The 16,549-nt window shown below is 39.9% G+C and overlaps 1 protein-coding gene across 1 annotated transcript in view; it reads left to right on the top strand.

Annotated features, from left to right (window-relative positions):
• Positions 1 to 2,386: 2,386 nt before the first annotated feature.
• The window catches only part of ACOT12 (acyl-CoA thioesterase 12), a 32,882-nt gene continuing 18,719 nt past the window's right edge, over positions 2,387 to 16,549 (top strand). The window contains exons 1-6 of the mRNA XM_035310650.1: positions 2,387 to 2,597; positions 5,088 to 5,157; positions 9,559 to 9,619; positions 10,633 to 10,734; positions 13,140 to 13,272; positions 15,083 to 15,233. Coding sequence (XP_035166541.1) covers positions 2,462 to 2,597; positions 5,088 to 5,157; positions 9,559 to 9,619; positions 10,633 to 10,734; positions 13,140 to 13,272; positions 15,083 to 15,233 — 653 coding nt within the window. The 5' untranslated portion in view covers positions 2,387 to 2,461. The remainder of the gene's footprint in view (positions 2,598 to 5,087; positions 5,158 to 9,558; positions 9,620 to 10,632; positions 10,735 to 13,139; positions 13,273 to 15,082; positions 15,234 to 16,549) is intronic.

Genomic DNA, 16,549 nt, shown 5'->3' with positions numbered 1-16,549 from the left:
TATGTTGCTTCAATTACAAGTATATGTTAATAGGAGAGGATAGTCTTTTTTCCTTTAAAAGCATTTAAAACAGTACTGCACCTGTTTCTGTTGCTTTTGTTTTTACTATTTCAATTTTAGCACAGGAAGTCTCAGGCCATTAAGTGAGAATCGTTTATTGACAAAAACTTTAAAAAACTACATTAGCAAGCAACTTCTGGAGGAAAGCCAATTTTTTTAGTCAGTTAACCAAACGTTTAAAGTTGAGCTCACTCTATGTCACCACCAGTTCTCATTTAGAAAGAAAAGAGCAGTTTCACCAAAGGCTCTAACTCAGTGATGTATGGGTTTGTATGTAAGGCATCTTCTATCTGTCTTTAATCACTTGTTCCTCTCACCATAATGGGCATCAGTAAAGAGAAATATGACAGTTTACAAAGATGCTTCCCAGAGTCTGCCTTAAGGTAGTGTTGGTCTGACCAACTTTTTCCAGCAGTGACCACCAGAGGTGCTGGTACAGGCTGTTGTGCCGCATAAGGCACTTTCCTACCAGGAAACTTTATCTGCCACACTGATCTCCTCTGTGAATTTGGGTCATTACAGCTGTAATTTTTCAGCCGTGAAAAGAGAACAATACTGACCTTTCAGATGTTTTATGAGGACAAATACACTGAAGACTACAAAACACTGAATTACTCCAATGGAGACCGTGTAAGAAGCTAAAAGAATACAAGGGGTTGCCGAGAAAGGAGATGCTGAAGAGAGATCTCTCATCTGTATGAGAGACATTTGACTCAGTTACTTCAGCAGACAGAGTCAGAGGAGACGAACAGGAGGCAGAAAAGAAAGGCAGCCTATGGAGGTAGAGGCTATTTTGGGAAAATTACATTTTAGGCTGTGAGGTCTTTCACCTCACTCTCCATGTCTGCCAAGGGTCCGAACCCTTGGTGGAGACCTCATTTGGATCCTGGGTGGCCATTCCTATTCTTGAAGGGCAGCTCCCATCTCCTTAGGTTGTGTGACACATTTTCTTTCTAAGTCAAGAGGTACATATAGTTCTGAAGTGTGAGAAGTACCAAATACCAACTTCCCTCACCCCAAAAGAAATGAAAGGTTAGCTTTCCTGTTTCCCTAGAAGGAGAGGTTTGCTGACCACTCACCCAAGCATGTACTCTTCCACATGCTTCAGAAAATTTTAGATGTGCACAGTTTTAGATTTCTCTTTTTACCTGTCTGTGGTAGCAACAGCTTTGTAGCTCCTAATCTCACAGAAGATGACAGATAAATATTATGGGCCAATTGCCTCACCAGAGTTACATGTTAAACAGATGTGAAAGCTACCTGGAAGAGAACAACAAATAAGCATTATCTTCAGGAAAGCCCAGTCAATGGGCATGAAAAGATAAACTTGAAAACAAATGTACATATTAATGGCCTATGCAGGCAGAGGACAATTTTTATTTACTTATTTTTTTAATAGCAAAATATGTAGTTCAGTTTAAGGACTCCTTCTGAGATCCTGCATCTGTGGTGTGAGAAGCTGATACTGAAGCCTGAACTTTTTTCATCTGGACTGCGAAGACGAGGAATGAGAAAATACTGGCTGCATGCCATTCTCAAGCCCCATTCTGGTCATAAGGCTGAGCTACGACACTGCCACGTTTCTGTCCTCCACAGAACCCAGTCAAAGAGGGAAAAGAGATTTCACAACAAACTGCTCTCAAGCAAGAGAACAGAGATAAATCCAGGGAATGGCAATGTGTGCTGACTTTCAGAGCCAGTATCCTTTGGAGCGAATCTAGTGTGGTGGTACAGCCATGCTGTTGCTTGCTAAAAAGTATATGTGACAAAGAAACGGAGATCTTGCTATAGTGTAAGGATAGTAACAGACTGTGTGGTAAGAAAATCCCTACTGTACTGAGAAACTCTTATCTTGGCGTGGCAGGTTGGTTAACATTCATATTTTCCCTGCTCTTACGGGTTAAAGCTGGATCTTTAACAATGCTTAGATGAACAATCATGGCACAAAATTATTTCAGTATGTTTTTAATAAACACGGGAAGCCTGCGGTTGGAGCAGTGGGTAAAGAACCACTGCTAGATGACAGAAAGGAGAGGCTGATCAAACATCCAGGGATTAAATAAAATAAAATAAAATAAAACAATAATAAAAAAAGCTCTCGTCAAATCTAGGCGTCGTGTTGTCTTCTCAGAGACCAGGTCAGACCGGCAGCCTCCGGGAGCCCCTGGCTGCCAGCTCTAGGCCGGGCACCTCGACGCCGGCCTCGCCCCGGCCCGCAGGCACCTTCCCGCCCCACTGCAGCCCGGTCCCGGCCAGAGGGGGGCGATTCCATCCCTGCCACGGCCGTCGTGGGGCGGGACCGTCCCGGCAGGGACCGGGGAGGGCGGCCCGGCTCGTCCCGGCGCCGGCGCCCGGTGCCCGGGCAGTCTCGGCCGCCGCTGCCCCCTTCGCCCGCGGCGCCATGGAACGGAGCGGGGCGGCGGCGGGCGGCATTGTCCGCATGTGCCAGACCGTCTTCCCGGCGCACGCCAACCACCGCGGGGAGCTGAGCGCCGGGCAGCTCCTCAAGTGGATGGACGCCACCGCCTGCCTGGCAGGTAGACGGGCGGCGGCGCCCCGGGGGACGACGACGCATCCGGGGGCGGCGGGTTGAGGCGCCCCCGCCGCCATTTGCCGCCCGGAGCCCCCCATCCCGTGCGGGTGCTGCCTGCCCTCCTCGCCCCGAAAGCGGCGGCTCCCTCCCGGCTTTTGCCGGTGGCGAGAGGGGAAGGGGGCGGTTTTGTTCCCCCGGGGGTCGTGGGGGGATTGGGGTGCGGAGCGGGCTACAAAGGGGGGTGTGGGGTGAGAGGGAGCGGCGAGAGCTAACAGGGAGATCGGGGATGGAGCAATGAGAGGTGCTCGAGGAAAAAAAAAAAAAAAAAGCCCTATTTAAACGTATTCGGAGAAAAAACACAAGAAACACCGGCTTAAAAAACTTTTAACACCCCTCAGCTAACTTCTAGAAGTGAACGCTGCCCCTTGGAAAACCCCAGGCTCTGCCGCCAGGCGGTGAGCTCCCAGTGCATCGCATGGGCTTGCGGTCCATAGGAAGACTTGTAGGGAATAGTGGCTGTTCTGAGGGAGCTCCTGCCCAGATGGATGGTTTTGCCATGCAGTGTGGTGTGCTGGCTGTGTAGGCATGTGTCACGCTCGGTGGCTTGCGTCTGTACATAACCCACTTTTCCCAGAAACTGGGGGATGCTGGAGGACCATGCAGCAATCACTTGGCAGGCTTCAGCTTCCCAGGGTGACCATGTTAGTTAGAGGTTTATGGTGGCGCTAGGGAACTGCTTGGCTTCAGCCCTTTGGTGATTTCTCTCTTAATAGAACTCTTCATGGAGAGGCTGCTAACTGATGGTATAAAGCCTGTAACTCGAGTCCCTGCCCTGATGTGGCAGAGCCCCAGCTGCTGTGGTGGTTGGCACCTGCTCCTGGGACTTCAGCGAATCTGTGATCCTCATCAGCTGCAAACGTGATAGGGGAGCTTGCTTTCAGTCCACCTTTAGTAATTGCTTTTGCTTGATTTGACTTGTGCCACACAGCTAGTCCTGTTGCACACACGTTTTTAATGCTTTCCCTAGCTTGGGACTTGTGTCACCACAAACTCAGCATGCCAGATAGGGATTTGTTTGGCTGTAGCACAAGTGACTGGATTTTGCACCTCCTTTGTTCTATGACCTGCAGCTTCAGGCTTGATCCACCTGGCACCTTGCTTCACTTTGAGGCTGTTTATGATCTATCACAGTCTTACTCATCATTTTGCAGTACGCTGTGGCAACTCTAGCCTCTTAGTCTTTAGTGACCTCTTCCATTCAGCACAGTGTGTTGTGTTTCTCATAAGTGCCTTCGTGTGTTTTACCCTCATATTTTAAAAACAAATTCGTCAGGTAATGATACAATTTATGCACCATCCTCTCTCCAGTTCTTCCAAGCCTATTCCTCCAATGGTCACAAAAATATTGTTGAGCTCTATGGGAGTGAGAACTCCTGTCTGCTGGGCAGAGTACTGTTGTCCAGGTTTCCTAGGACTCCTCTTTTTTTTTTGCCTATGTCACTCAGGAAACATTCTGGAGCTGAGTTTCCCTGTGCTTACATGGAATCATAGAGGCACTGAATCATATAATATTCCAAGTTGGAAGGGAACCATAAGGATCATTGAGACCAACTCCTGGCACCGTAAAAGTCTACCCAAAAATTCAAGCCATATGACTAGGTGCACGGTCCAAATGCTTCTTAAACTCCGATGGACACTACTGTGACTATGTCCATAGGAATCCTATTCCATAGACCCTAGGTGATGAGGAATTAGGCCTGTGATTTGAAACTCTAGGTGCTATGGTCAAATAAATAGTAAATCACAATAACTTGATGTAAAAATATGACTATTGGACTACCAAATATTATCTGCAGAGATGTTTACCTTTTCAATATTATTTTTCCTAATTAATACTAATAGGATGAATTATTTTTCATAATCTAGGGAGATGAAGAACACTACAAATTTTGGTAACTATATTTTCAAATTGTTACAAAAAGTCTTTCCCAATGTTTAAATCTTGATTGTATTTTTTATATTCCTGCGGTTTTAATATAATACTGGGGGCATGTACTTACCTGCTTTCCACTGCTGTGACCATACTACCAAGCCAGTAGTCTTTCTCCTGTGTCTGAGAATTCTCAAGTGACATAACCTTCTGGACAGATTTAACATAGCCGACATTCACAGCATTCTCATTTTGAGGTTGGTTGCTGGGATTTCTGTAGACCTGTTAATACTCTTTCCCCCTTGAACATGCTTGATAGCTCTCATTCAGAATGCTCATTTTTAGAGGAAAACCTGAAATAGTTAGAGCTTTTCAAACTCAGGAGAATCATTATAATCATCTAGTCTCATTTCCTGATACTACCTTTATTTCATGGTAAGTATTAACCTTATTTCAGCTGCCTTTTTTTTTCTGAAGGCTCCACTTCAGACTTGCAAATATATAGGTGAATGGCTTGCTTCAAGTGCAATGTAGTAATTGTCTGTCCTTGTGTCTCTTTTGAAGCTGAGAAACACGCTGGTGTGTCTTGTGTGACAGCGTCTATGGATGACATACAGTTTGAAGAGGCTGCCAGGTACAAAACCAGCTAGCAATGATGAAATGTTTTCATTTTAGAGATTCTTATTTGGCAGAGATAAACTGAGGCATTATAAAATACTGGGCCAGCAAACTCCGCAGAGCCATGGAGTTAAGTCTCCAAACTGCTTTTTCCTGTCGGTGATAGCCTGACCCACCTAGAAAACAGAGATAAATTTCACAGATCTAAAATAAACTGTAGTTACTTTGACCTGGCAACATAGATGCCAGGTGAGAAACCAATGTCCTAGTGATCTTTGGCTCTAGTTGAAGTGAATGCCACAGGGCATTATTTATCTCTGCTAAATAAGGAATACACTCATAAAGGTTGGTGTACAATTTTTGTTGTAGGTGCTTTATCAGTTTATTTCTTACTCTTTCTTGCAGCTCTTTTAAAAGAATATCTTCATGTAATGAAATAGAAATGTTTTACATTTGTGATTATTGAGTATTTAGTAAGTGTACAAGGTAACATAAGGTTTAAAAGGGAAAAAAATTTGTTTTAATCATTCTCCATGATGATCCCTTACAAAAGTAAGGGATAAAAGACACTGTAGGAGGAAATGACTTTTTTTTTTTTTTTTTTTTCTAAACCATATATTGCCAAAAATGTCATTACTTTGTACTTAATGCTGTATTTAAATGTTTATGTAAAAGCCATGGTTTGCTTACATTTAAATAAATAAGCAAAACCATGTGGAAGTTCATCATATTACTGAACCTGAGCTGCTGAAGCAGCAAGACACAAACGAAAGAAACAAGATATCCTACAAACTTCTTGTGTGCTTTTGCATCTTGCACAATAGAAATTAGTGCATAAATGATGTCACAGGTGAGGTGGACCTGGTTACAGACCAATGCATGTGCAATGATCATAACTGTAAGCCAAGCAATGTTGGTTGTCAGATGTGCCGCTGATGTAAAATAAATACTTGCACTTCTGGTCAGCAAGTTTTTAGACCAGTGGCTACTAAGATGAGAACTAGAATCAACAGCAAAGCAAGTGACTATGGTCGTGCTAAGTCTAGAAATCACAACAAGTTCTTGGCCTGTTCTACCAAATGAGTTTTAAAATGTTTGTCTTGCCTGTAATTGTTCTGTGTTTTAAAGTTTTTTCTTAGGAAATAATCCTCTCTGCAAAAACAGAGATCACAGATGAACAGATCACAGAACAGATCTAAAGATCTACAAATGAAGTTGGAGTAATGTTTTTCTTTCAGGCACAGTGTTTCAGACTTCATTAGCCTCAGAGCATTTTTCTCTCTTGTTTCTGAGAGCAGACCTGAACTTCTAAAATAGAATAAAAACACTATCCTTTCAAATTTGTTTCTAAATATGTTTCTAGCTCTACTTCTACTTGTAGGGCCAATGTTTCATTATTAATAAGAATTTAAGGTACAAGTCTAGTAACTGTGAAGTGATTTCAGTAATTATTCTTCAGCCTCAGTCATCCCTAACATCCTGTTCATAGTTCACTGTGTCATTTCCTAAACTTTGGCAGATTATACAAATGTCTCGCATTAATAAGAGCCTTCTATCTCCTAAAAGGTAAAAAAAAAAATGTGTTCAGGCTTGGCAAAGAAGTTATGGACATAGTCTTGTAAAAAGCCTCTAGAAAGCTTACAAAGAGAACTCACTCAAGTATCCTGAAAAACCTCTGAAGATTCTGAATCTGCCACAAAACTCCCACAAATCTTAATCTGCCACAAAAAAAAATGTTTTGTAAGTTACCTGCTATAAGGCTTCATTTACCTAACTCAGGTTAGGTATGCTCTGTAAGGATTAACTCTTCTGTGCTTATTTCTCTTCAATTGACATGGAAATACATTTTTTTCATAATATATCCCTATATTGCAACACTCAGTTTTATGCCATAATAAGAAATAAGTTCCTCTTCCTCATCTTTTAATATGCAGCAGATCAGTAGTAGTAAGAACATCTAACTTTAAATTACATTTAAATTTTGTTAATGCTCCGTATGTTAACCATTCTGATATATTTCAGAATCCTTCTGCCAGTTACAAGTGAAAGTGTGATGTTCTGTGACTTCTGCCCTTAAATATCTATTTAAATGCCCAAACTGATCAGCTGCCTTGGCTTAAATAAATCTGTTTGTCCAAAGACAGAATACATGATACAATGTAAAACATTTCATTTTGAAACGGCTCTGGGTAGTGTATGAAAAGACATTTCCCTATCGCACTGTCTTAAAATCTCAGTTCTGACATCTTTATTTTCTGTTATGGCCATGGACCCCAGAGGACAACACTTTTCTGTAATGAAATGTGAATTCAGCTACACAGACTGGAACACCAAAGGAAATGTAAGTCAGTCAGGGCATTCAATGTCTCTTAAAATCCAGACCCATCTTATTGCAGGACTGGCTCCTCAGGTTGAGTGAGATCACATCCAGCTTTATTCTACTGTTCCCTCAAACTCTGCAGTTCCCTGAAACATTAACAGACGCAACCTCAACTCTCTCAACCTCTTTTATGCAATGTCCTCACAAAGAGGAAGAGAGGTCGCCAGGGACCTACTGCTGGCAAAGGTCAAATAAACGGTCTTTGTGTGGAAGAATGGGGTAGAGACGGCTGCATCCCCTGCTGTGCATGGAACCTCATGGACAATCTGCCATCGCAATGTCCTTCACAGGGACCGTGACATCTTCTGCAAGCATCCACAGACTCTGAATTCTGCCTCTTCAGAGGAAAGCCTCTTGCTCACTGTTAGTGTGTGGCATAAACTTACCTTTTTTCACCTTGTACTTCTCATTACTTCTGTTGCTGTGTTACTGTAATCCTCTTGGGAGTTTTGTGGCAGATTCAGAATCTTCAGAGGTTTTTCAGGATACTTGAGTGAGTTCTCTTTGTAAGCTTTCTAGAGGCTTTTTTCAAGACTATATCCATAACTTCTTTGCCAAGCCTGAACACAAATACTGTGCTATTGTTCTGAATACCCTCTCATTTTTTAAATGCATTGGTGATTCCCTTGCTGTGCAGTTTAGAACTATTATGTTAATGTTTGCGTGTTTGCAGTGAGCGTTAGAAAAACTTCTGAGTATCTTCAAAAGGTGTATATCTGCAGAAGGAACAAAATCATTCCTCAAACCATTTTTTTCCCCATGTAAAAGTTTCCACTTGCATTATTGAATGTGAATAAGAAAGAAATTTTTGCAATTCGTTCTTCCTGTCTGGTATTGTAAAGGAACAGTTTTCCTATTTTCCCTTATATTGCTTGATAACAACTTTTTTGAAAATCTGGCAGTGAGAGAAGCAGTTTAACAAAAGCCTTACCTTTGTACATCAAAAGCCTATCCATTAAATTAGGAAGAAATTATAAAGATTTTTTTTTTCTTAATAATCTGGGGTCATGCTGTGCCCAGTGCTTAGCTGTAGATGTCTGTTTCTTAGGTAGTCAGTTAGTCCAAGTTACATTTGATAGTAATGGACGTAGCTTACTGTACTTTGCCTGCTTTGGGACTGATCCTTAGCAATTTTAAGTCAGCCTAATTTCCCTGAAGTCAATAGCCTCGTGCCCAGTTATTTTGGCTGTGGTTCTCATTTACCGTGTCTTTGCCTCATGTCCTTTTGCTGTTCTGCTCAGTAAGACAACTCTGGAGGAAACTGCCTTCTTTCCACTATTTTAGCATTGCCTTATAAAAAAATACACTTATCAGTATATAAGAAGCATTTTAGAAATTCTACAATGGAAGACAAAGTATTTTCACAGTCAGTTAATTTTATGTATATAAATAAATTTAAGTAAATAAATATATAATACATGTAAATTTAATGCGTATATTATTTATACATAAGTAAATATAATATTCTGTTTAGGTATTATATGTAAGTAAATGGGAAAGAGTAGTAGTTGTTCAGTAGTGTGCTGCTCGGGTAGAAGGGGCATGTTACAGCCTTGCTCTTGGCCAAAATGTGGAAAGTAAACTCTTTTCCCATCCTACAAAAACTTCAAAGAGCACTTGGGAATAGAGCACAACCTGGGAGTATTCCTTAATGTGTATGTATCTGTATACTATAGGATGCACGTGATGTGCATTTGAGCAAAAGCAGAATCTAGGCCAAAATTTCTTGGAGGACTAGGATCCTGGAGCATACCTGATGTCAGAAAGGTAGCAAGGAAAAGGAATGCCTAGAATTAAGCTTACATAGTTTTCTGAGAGACTGAAATCATTATTAAGGATGAGTGTAGTCTTGACTGTGCTAAGCCTTTTTCAGTGCATTTTCAGTACACTGTGGAAGATACAGACTGATCACAGCTTAATGAGAGTTTCTTCCAGAGATTTTCTTCACTGCTATTATGAATACCTAGAGAGGGAGGTCCAAACGCTTATTAAACTGCATAATTACGTACCATAAGAAGGTTTTACTCTTCTTACCAGGGTTGGACATGTTATTACCATCAAAGCAAAGGTGAACAGAGCATTCAAAACCAGCATGGAGGTAAGAGATATCACTGTTATTTCTAATAATGTTTAATGAACAGAGGAGAGAGATGGGAGGAGAAGAGAAATGAAACAAGGATCCAGTCTTACTAGTTTCAGAAGGATGCAGGATCTAAACAACAGCTCTGCCTAATGAAACTCTGGTTTCATAATGACTATTTTAATTGCATATTGCATGTTAAATAATCTGTGTCAAAATAGCAACTGGACCCTGAAGACTTAAAATACTTGGCAGGTATACTGGACAGGTTGGCGTAGTTGGTGTTAGTCCAGTCCAAAGCCGTTAACCTCTAAGTAATCTTCAGATCAGAGCCAGGGTCTACTGAATAGGTGGACTTCTAAGTATTTTTGAAACTTTTGAAAAAAAAAAAATATTTCTCTCAGCTAGTTGTGCACGTTATTACTCTTCATATTGTAATAATGTAATGTAATGTAATAATTACTTTAAGTGAGAATGGAACATTACGGGTATATTTATTAGTATTAATGGAAAAGGTGCATATCCTAGAGAATGTATTCCAGAAGGCTCTAAAGTTCACAAAAATCAAAAGATTTGATGTACATCAGAGTGTCAAATGAAGTGCTTCACCTTCAAGTGTTTCACTGTGTTCTGTGTGTTTGTAAAGACTTCACTGTTCTTACAGATCTTAGATTCAGACATAGACTCCCAATGGCACACAAGTAAATGGAAAAGGATACCCATAAAACTAAATCTAAGTGTCTTTCCTGTGTTTTATTTTACCCTTACAGATGATTTGAAACATCTGTCTACAGTTGTACTAAAGGGCTTTTCAGAGGCCAGATAATATTGTGATGTTCTTGTGTGTTCAGAGCTCTATCAGTGATAGCAGATTAGGCTTTTTACCTTTTTTAGGCATTTTACCTTTTACCTTAGGTTTAAGAGACAGGACATGATTAATTTGATAAACAGTGTACTGCTTTATCTGAACTCAATGGATGATGATGTAATTACTTTTTTTTCCTCTTCTCCTACTACCTCCTTCCTTTTAGGTTGGCATCAAGGTTACAATACAGGACGTTTTGGCAAATGTTGAAAAAATTGTGAGTGTGGCATATGCAACGTATGTAGCCAAACCAGTTGGTGCTAAAAAGGTATTCTTTCTATTTTGTTCTATGCCTGATGTTACTGGGACTATGTTTCTGTGAAATAGACCAACTCTTCTGATTGTGAAACACAGGAAAATGATGATACCTGTTCATTCTGATTAATGACAGAAAAATAGCATGAACTCCAGAAAATAAGGAGATATTTGTCCACAACTGATAGGAGTTTTTTAGGCTTTTTAATTGTTTCCACTTTCTCTTGCACATTTACTAGTAATAGAACTGGAGCTGTTATAAGGGCTGCAATATTGCCATAGGCAAGCATTGGAAAATTCCTGTGAGTCTGCACCACCTCTCTGCTTTTCAGAAGCTGATCTATATACATACAAGGGTTTGGGGGAGGTTGGGGTCCCTTTTTTTTTTTATCATCCTCCACTCCCCCTTTTGAGGTGGTGGTCCAAAGTCATCATTACTCAGGTAGAAAACATTTTTAAGCTAGACTCCAACCTAAATTATTTCTTCAGCATTTATGTTAAATAGTTTGCATGCCACTGTTGTCTCTTCTCCCCAGTGTTTGGCTTTTTGGAGGGGTTTAGAAACCAGTCACAGTGCTGTTTGGCCTTCACAGTGCAGGCACAGTTCTTCTAAAGTGTTCATGTGGGAAAGGCCGTATATTCCTCATTCTTAATGAACTCCCTTTGTGTACAGTCTACTTTCTAACACAAGTTACTAGTATCATAATCATATCTGACTTTCCGGTTTCTTTTAACATATTATAAAAGCCATGCTAGTATCCACTGCAGATTGGCAGAGAGTCGTCATTACATGAGCAATTTGATATATCCAGCTATTTCTTTCCTTTTCTGCAATGACATATTGCAGTTTGCTGAAGAAACAAATAGGTTCACTTTTACCAAAAGGAAAGCTTAGCTCGTCTCTGAAAGGTTAATGGCTAAATTGGTTAGCCTGAGAGCGCTAAAATATAAAGTAAGGATTGTTTATTATTAATTTGATATCATATCCATGGCACCTTACGCCCAAGTTTCCAGGGAGATTATTTACGGATTAAATTTGTGATGATTAACTAAGCTTAAGACAGGACTGCCCAGAGGGAGTTTAAGATTTCAGTTCTAATTTCATTGGAAATTAGAGTTTTGGAGAAGTTAAGAACATTTTTTCAAACCTACTTTTTGGAACAATTGTTGCTAAAGCTGTGCAGAGAGCAACAGTATACATTCACCATCTTAATCTTCTAGCAAAGCCATTTGGAAAAAGCTGGGAAGTTCTTGAGTAGGGTCAGAGATAAGGCAAGTAAACTGGAAAAGTGTTCAGTGAAGACTCAAAGACTGAGGAATAGTAGCAGCAGGCTGTAAGATGTTGATTTTTCCTGTGTTAAAATACTTGTGCATTATTTTAAGGTTTCTGAAATTAGATCTTGTAAGTAAATCATGCAAGTGACTGTTCAGTGGCACCTCTCAGTATTTATCTAAATGTAAGACTTTTCAGAAGCCAACATAGGACTGGATTCATTTTTTTCCCTGTGCTGGCGTACATGGGAATTTGCATTTAAGCACAAGTAGTGTTTAGGGCATAGATTATTTAATAGTAAAAGAAATTCTTAACTCTGAGAGTGGTGAGGCACTGGAGCAGGTTGCCCAAAGAAGCTGTGGATGCCCCATCCCTGGAGGTGTTCAAGGCCAGGCTGGATGGGGCTTTGGGCAACCTGGTCTGGTGGGAGGTGTTCCTGCCCATGGCAGGGGGGTTGATATTAGATGGTCTTTAAGGTCCCTCCCAACCCAAACCATCATATGGTTCTGTGATTCTATGAAATGTATGTAGTCTGAAGCCACACCAAGTGCTACGTGTTCATGCATTTCTCCTCCACCTCAGAAAAACAGTAGTCCTTTTAAAACAGGTCTTCAGATAGTTGAGGATAGATAGAACAGGCTATGTGAGTATGAGTGAACTTTAAGAATGAGGCTATCTGAAGGAGACTTAGTGGATGAGAATGGGCTCAGGGGTACATTTTCATGTATTAAGAAAAAAGTAATACAAGAAAAAGTATTGTACCACTGCTCAGTGCAACTGTATTGTTTTTCTCAAAAGAAAATTCTGTACTCAAATGTTCTTGTTTGAGTATAGATTTTTTGTTGTTGTTTTCTTTGTTATTGCTGTTGTTTTTTAAATGAGGACTGTCCTAAACTGTATGTGCTCTTATGAATCTTTGTATTAGAAAGCTAAAAGCCTGTTGTCTGTGAGTTTTAACAAATGACTCTGGAAGGATAATGCAGAATCTCTTGACCTTTAACTCTGTGCTTGTTTGTATTAATGGCACTTGTCTTCTTGGAGAGTTGATAGCAAAAGATTATAGAAAATGCTGATGCCATTTTAAGTTCAAAGTGCGTGGCATGATTGGGGCATTAAGAACTTTTTTTTTTTATTTTTTTTCATAGATTGAATTAGAACCTGTACAGCTTCTGTCTACCGAAGACCATCTGGAGCACACCCTGGCTACTGAGAGAAGAAGAATCCGACTGGGCTATGAACAAGTCTTTCAGAACCTAATGCAGGAGAGTAATAAGGAAGGTGATTACTGTGGTCATTATAGAAAATGGAACAAATGGTATAAGGAATGGAGGAAAAAAAAAACAGTCCAAACAGCTGAGTGTAGCTCCATGAGGTGGTGGTGTCAGGTAGAAAAGGGTGTACCAGATTTTGTGAGTCTGTGTAGGCTCACATCTAAGATTTAGATCTTTAGATCTTTAGATCTAAGATCTTATACATCTAAGATTTAACAGTTAATACAGATCTTTGCAATACAGTAATAAAGTCCTATAACATCAGTTATAATGTAGACATAAGGATGAAATTCATTTGGGATTATGGCTGTCTTTGCAAGAAACCTCAAAGAGCTATGTTCATGCTGTGAGAATATTCCTAACAACCAGGTGAAACTTCATTAGATGGTGGTTAAAACAAGTAAAGAAAAAAAATAAACTCCTCAGGACAAAATTAGAAAAGCTGATCCAAGGCACTGGTTCATCTTAATTTCTGGTAGAAATCTCTGTTCTTAAAAACCACTGTGCTTCAAAGTTGCTGTGTTCCCCTGCAAAAGAAGTGTTTAACAAACAGTTAAGAAATCTGCTGATACCTGGAAAATCTGAGCTGTAACTGTATCTGAACAGCAGTCATTAATAAGTCTTCAGTGAGGAAGGATGAAATCTCTTGTAAATATAAATTAGTCTTAACAATTTAATAAGATTGTGTAGAAGCTACTGCAAGCAAATAGCTGAATTGTCCTCATGGTAACTGCATTATAGGAAGTGGTTTAATACCATGAAAGGCAAATCAAAGGTTGATGAATTTGGTTTCCTCTACTTTGCCTGGAAACTTCCTAAAAGGATCTGATTACTGTAAACAGAGGATTTTAGGGGATAGAGCAAGCAAAACAGGGGAAAGAGAGAAGAAAATACTGCATTAGAGGCTGCCAGGTAGCAAGTTCAGAAAGTGAAGCTTGTCTTCTGAGTAGATCTTATGCAACAACTTAAGTAGGTCCAAAGTGCAAGTTAGTCAGATGTGTCCACACGTTTATATAACCATAAAGGTATTTAATTAGGGCAAAAATCTAAAGTACAATTCAGGTCAAGTAGCATGTAGCATGAATGTGCTGTTTGTAAATAACTGACATCATCTCATGCCTAAAGGAACTCTTGGAAAATATAAGTGAAAAAGCAAATATTACAGTAAGGATGTTTGGCTAAGTGTTTGGAAATTGGAAACACTGAAATAACAGAAAGTGGTCACTGTTTCAGATCAATAGTCTCTCCTTAGTGTATGCATTCTATACTCTTTCTAGTAATCACAAAATTTGTATGTAAAAGGCTATGAAATGATCACGTCATACTATAACCTTAATTAGACAGATTTGCACAGGTGCCCATCATACATGATGGTCAAAGTCTGTGAGAGGCATTTGAACAAGTGATAAACTGCTGTAACAACATCTGTTAAAGGTCATGCATAGCAACCATGGATAACCAGAAGCACAAGCTGAGAAAGTTGGCTGCCTGTGTTCTCAGCTGAGTTTCACAATTACTGTTTCTGATGCAGCATCTTTAAAGGATCCTTTCAAGGAAGGATCTCCGTGCTGTCATAGCACTGAGGGGTGCACCACACCCTACCTCTCAGGTCTTGTGGAAGAACAGAGGAAATCATCATCATCTTGCTGCCCTTGGAGAGATCAGAGACCTTCCTGTATCTTCCTTTTTTTTTCATTTTTTTTTCTTTTCAGTGTGTCTAAAGCAAATGGCACACTTTGGTAACTGGGAGTATTTTCTTCTTGGTTATCAGAGTTACCAGCTGAAATAATTCATTATATATTGCTTCCATATTTCAGATACTTTTGAAGAGGAAGATGCAGTTTCAACTGACCTTACTCATGTGCAGAGTATTGAGCTTGTCCAGCCTCCTCATGCAAACCATCATGGAAACACTTTTGGTGGCCAGATCATGGCTTGGATGGAGACAGTGGCAAGTATTTCAGCAAGGTACTTTTCTACATCAAAGTCTTTGTATGTATTTCTAAACGGATGTGTATACTTCCATTTTAATACTAAAGGTGTCTATGGGATTTATTTTATGAAAACAAGCAGACCCAAATCCTTTTGACTTTCCTTCTTAAGATTGCAGGATGCCTTTAAACGATTTATGTGGTACATTTCCCACAGCATGCCACACCACTGTGGGAGTCGTGTTGTTCTCTCTCTGTTATATATGCAGAGCTTAAGGCAAAAGAGTCCATATGCCTGAAACTTCCTGCAGAAAGTCAGCATTAGAAATAGGAATAGAAACTCAGCCTCCTTGTGATTGGTGTGGTGTTTTAAAAACAGAGGCAGTCATTAAGTCAGGGTAAAACTGACACGAGCCCTGTATTAATTCATAGCCCAAAACAGGGAGCCTGCTAGATGTCATTGTGCAGATCCTTATGCCAGAGTAAGAATCAGAAGAAACAAGGTCTGTTTTATTGGTGCTTATGCTGAGGGTACGCATAACCTTCTGAAAGTCACTTAGCTTTTCAGACCCCCTGCGTCCCACATCCTGTGAATTCTAATATTGTTAGTAGTTCAATGTGCTCTGACATCTTCAGGTAATAAGTACAAAATATTTTTGTGAAACTGCCTAGTATTGCTTCTAAGTAAGGCCTGTGCATATTGTCATTTGATTTCTCTTCCTCTGAAACTGAACAGTTGTTTTTCTCCCTCCTTGTTCTTGGACTGTATACAAAGCTTCTTTGTAAGCAGCACTTGAATTTCAGTTTGAATTCTCCTTGCATACCAAGGAGAATGTTATGGGGGATGCAGGGATGTTAGATTAGTTTTCGTTATTTAACTTTAATAATTAAATGACTTTCCCACTCATTATTCATGTAGTTTTGACTTGTAAGCAGTAGCTGTACTGGTAGCAACAGATTTTCTTTAGTGTTTGGATAAATAACTTGCTTTATTAACATAAGAATGCACTGACCTTACCCCATTGTGTAATTTCATTGGCTTCAAAGGGGTTGTTTCAGATTTGTGCCATCACCTGACCCAAAATATTTGCCTGCTTTCATTTGATAAATGTAACTTACAGAGAGTCACATAAATGTTTAAAAAGTGAAGGGAATCACCAGCAAAGCAAGTAGGGAAAATATTTTATTTGGAATAATGAATGTCTAACATGATTTGTTGTGTAAAAAAATTCAAGAATGACAGTTGATGAGAGAAGAATGTTAAAAACAGAGATTCCATAGTTTGTTTGTGAAACAGCTAGTCTCACTACAAACCTGTTATGAGGCCAATCGTAATTAGATCTGACCTTTGAA

This window comes from Oxyura jamaicensis, chromosome Z (assembly GCF_011077185.1).
Source record: "Oxyura jamaicensis isolate SHBP4307 breed ruddy duck chromosome Z, BPBGC_Ojam_1.0, whole genome shotgun sequence".
Taxonomy (NCBI): Eukaryota; Metazoa; Chordata; class Aves; order Anseriformes; family Anatidae; genus Oxyura; species Oxyura jamaicensis.
The sequence above is the reverse complement of the archived record's forward strand: the minus strand, read 5'-3'. Positions and strand labels throughout refer to the sequence as shown.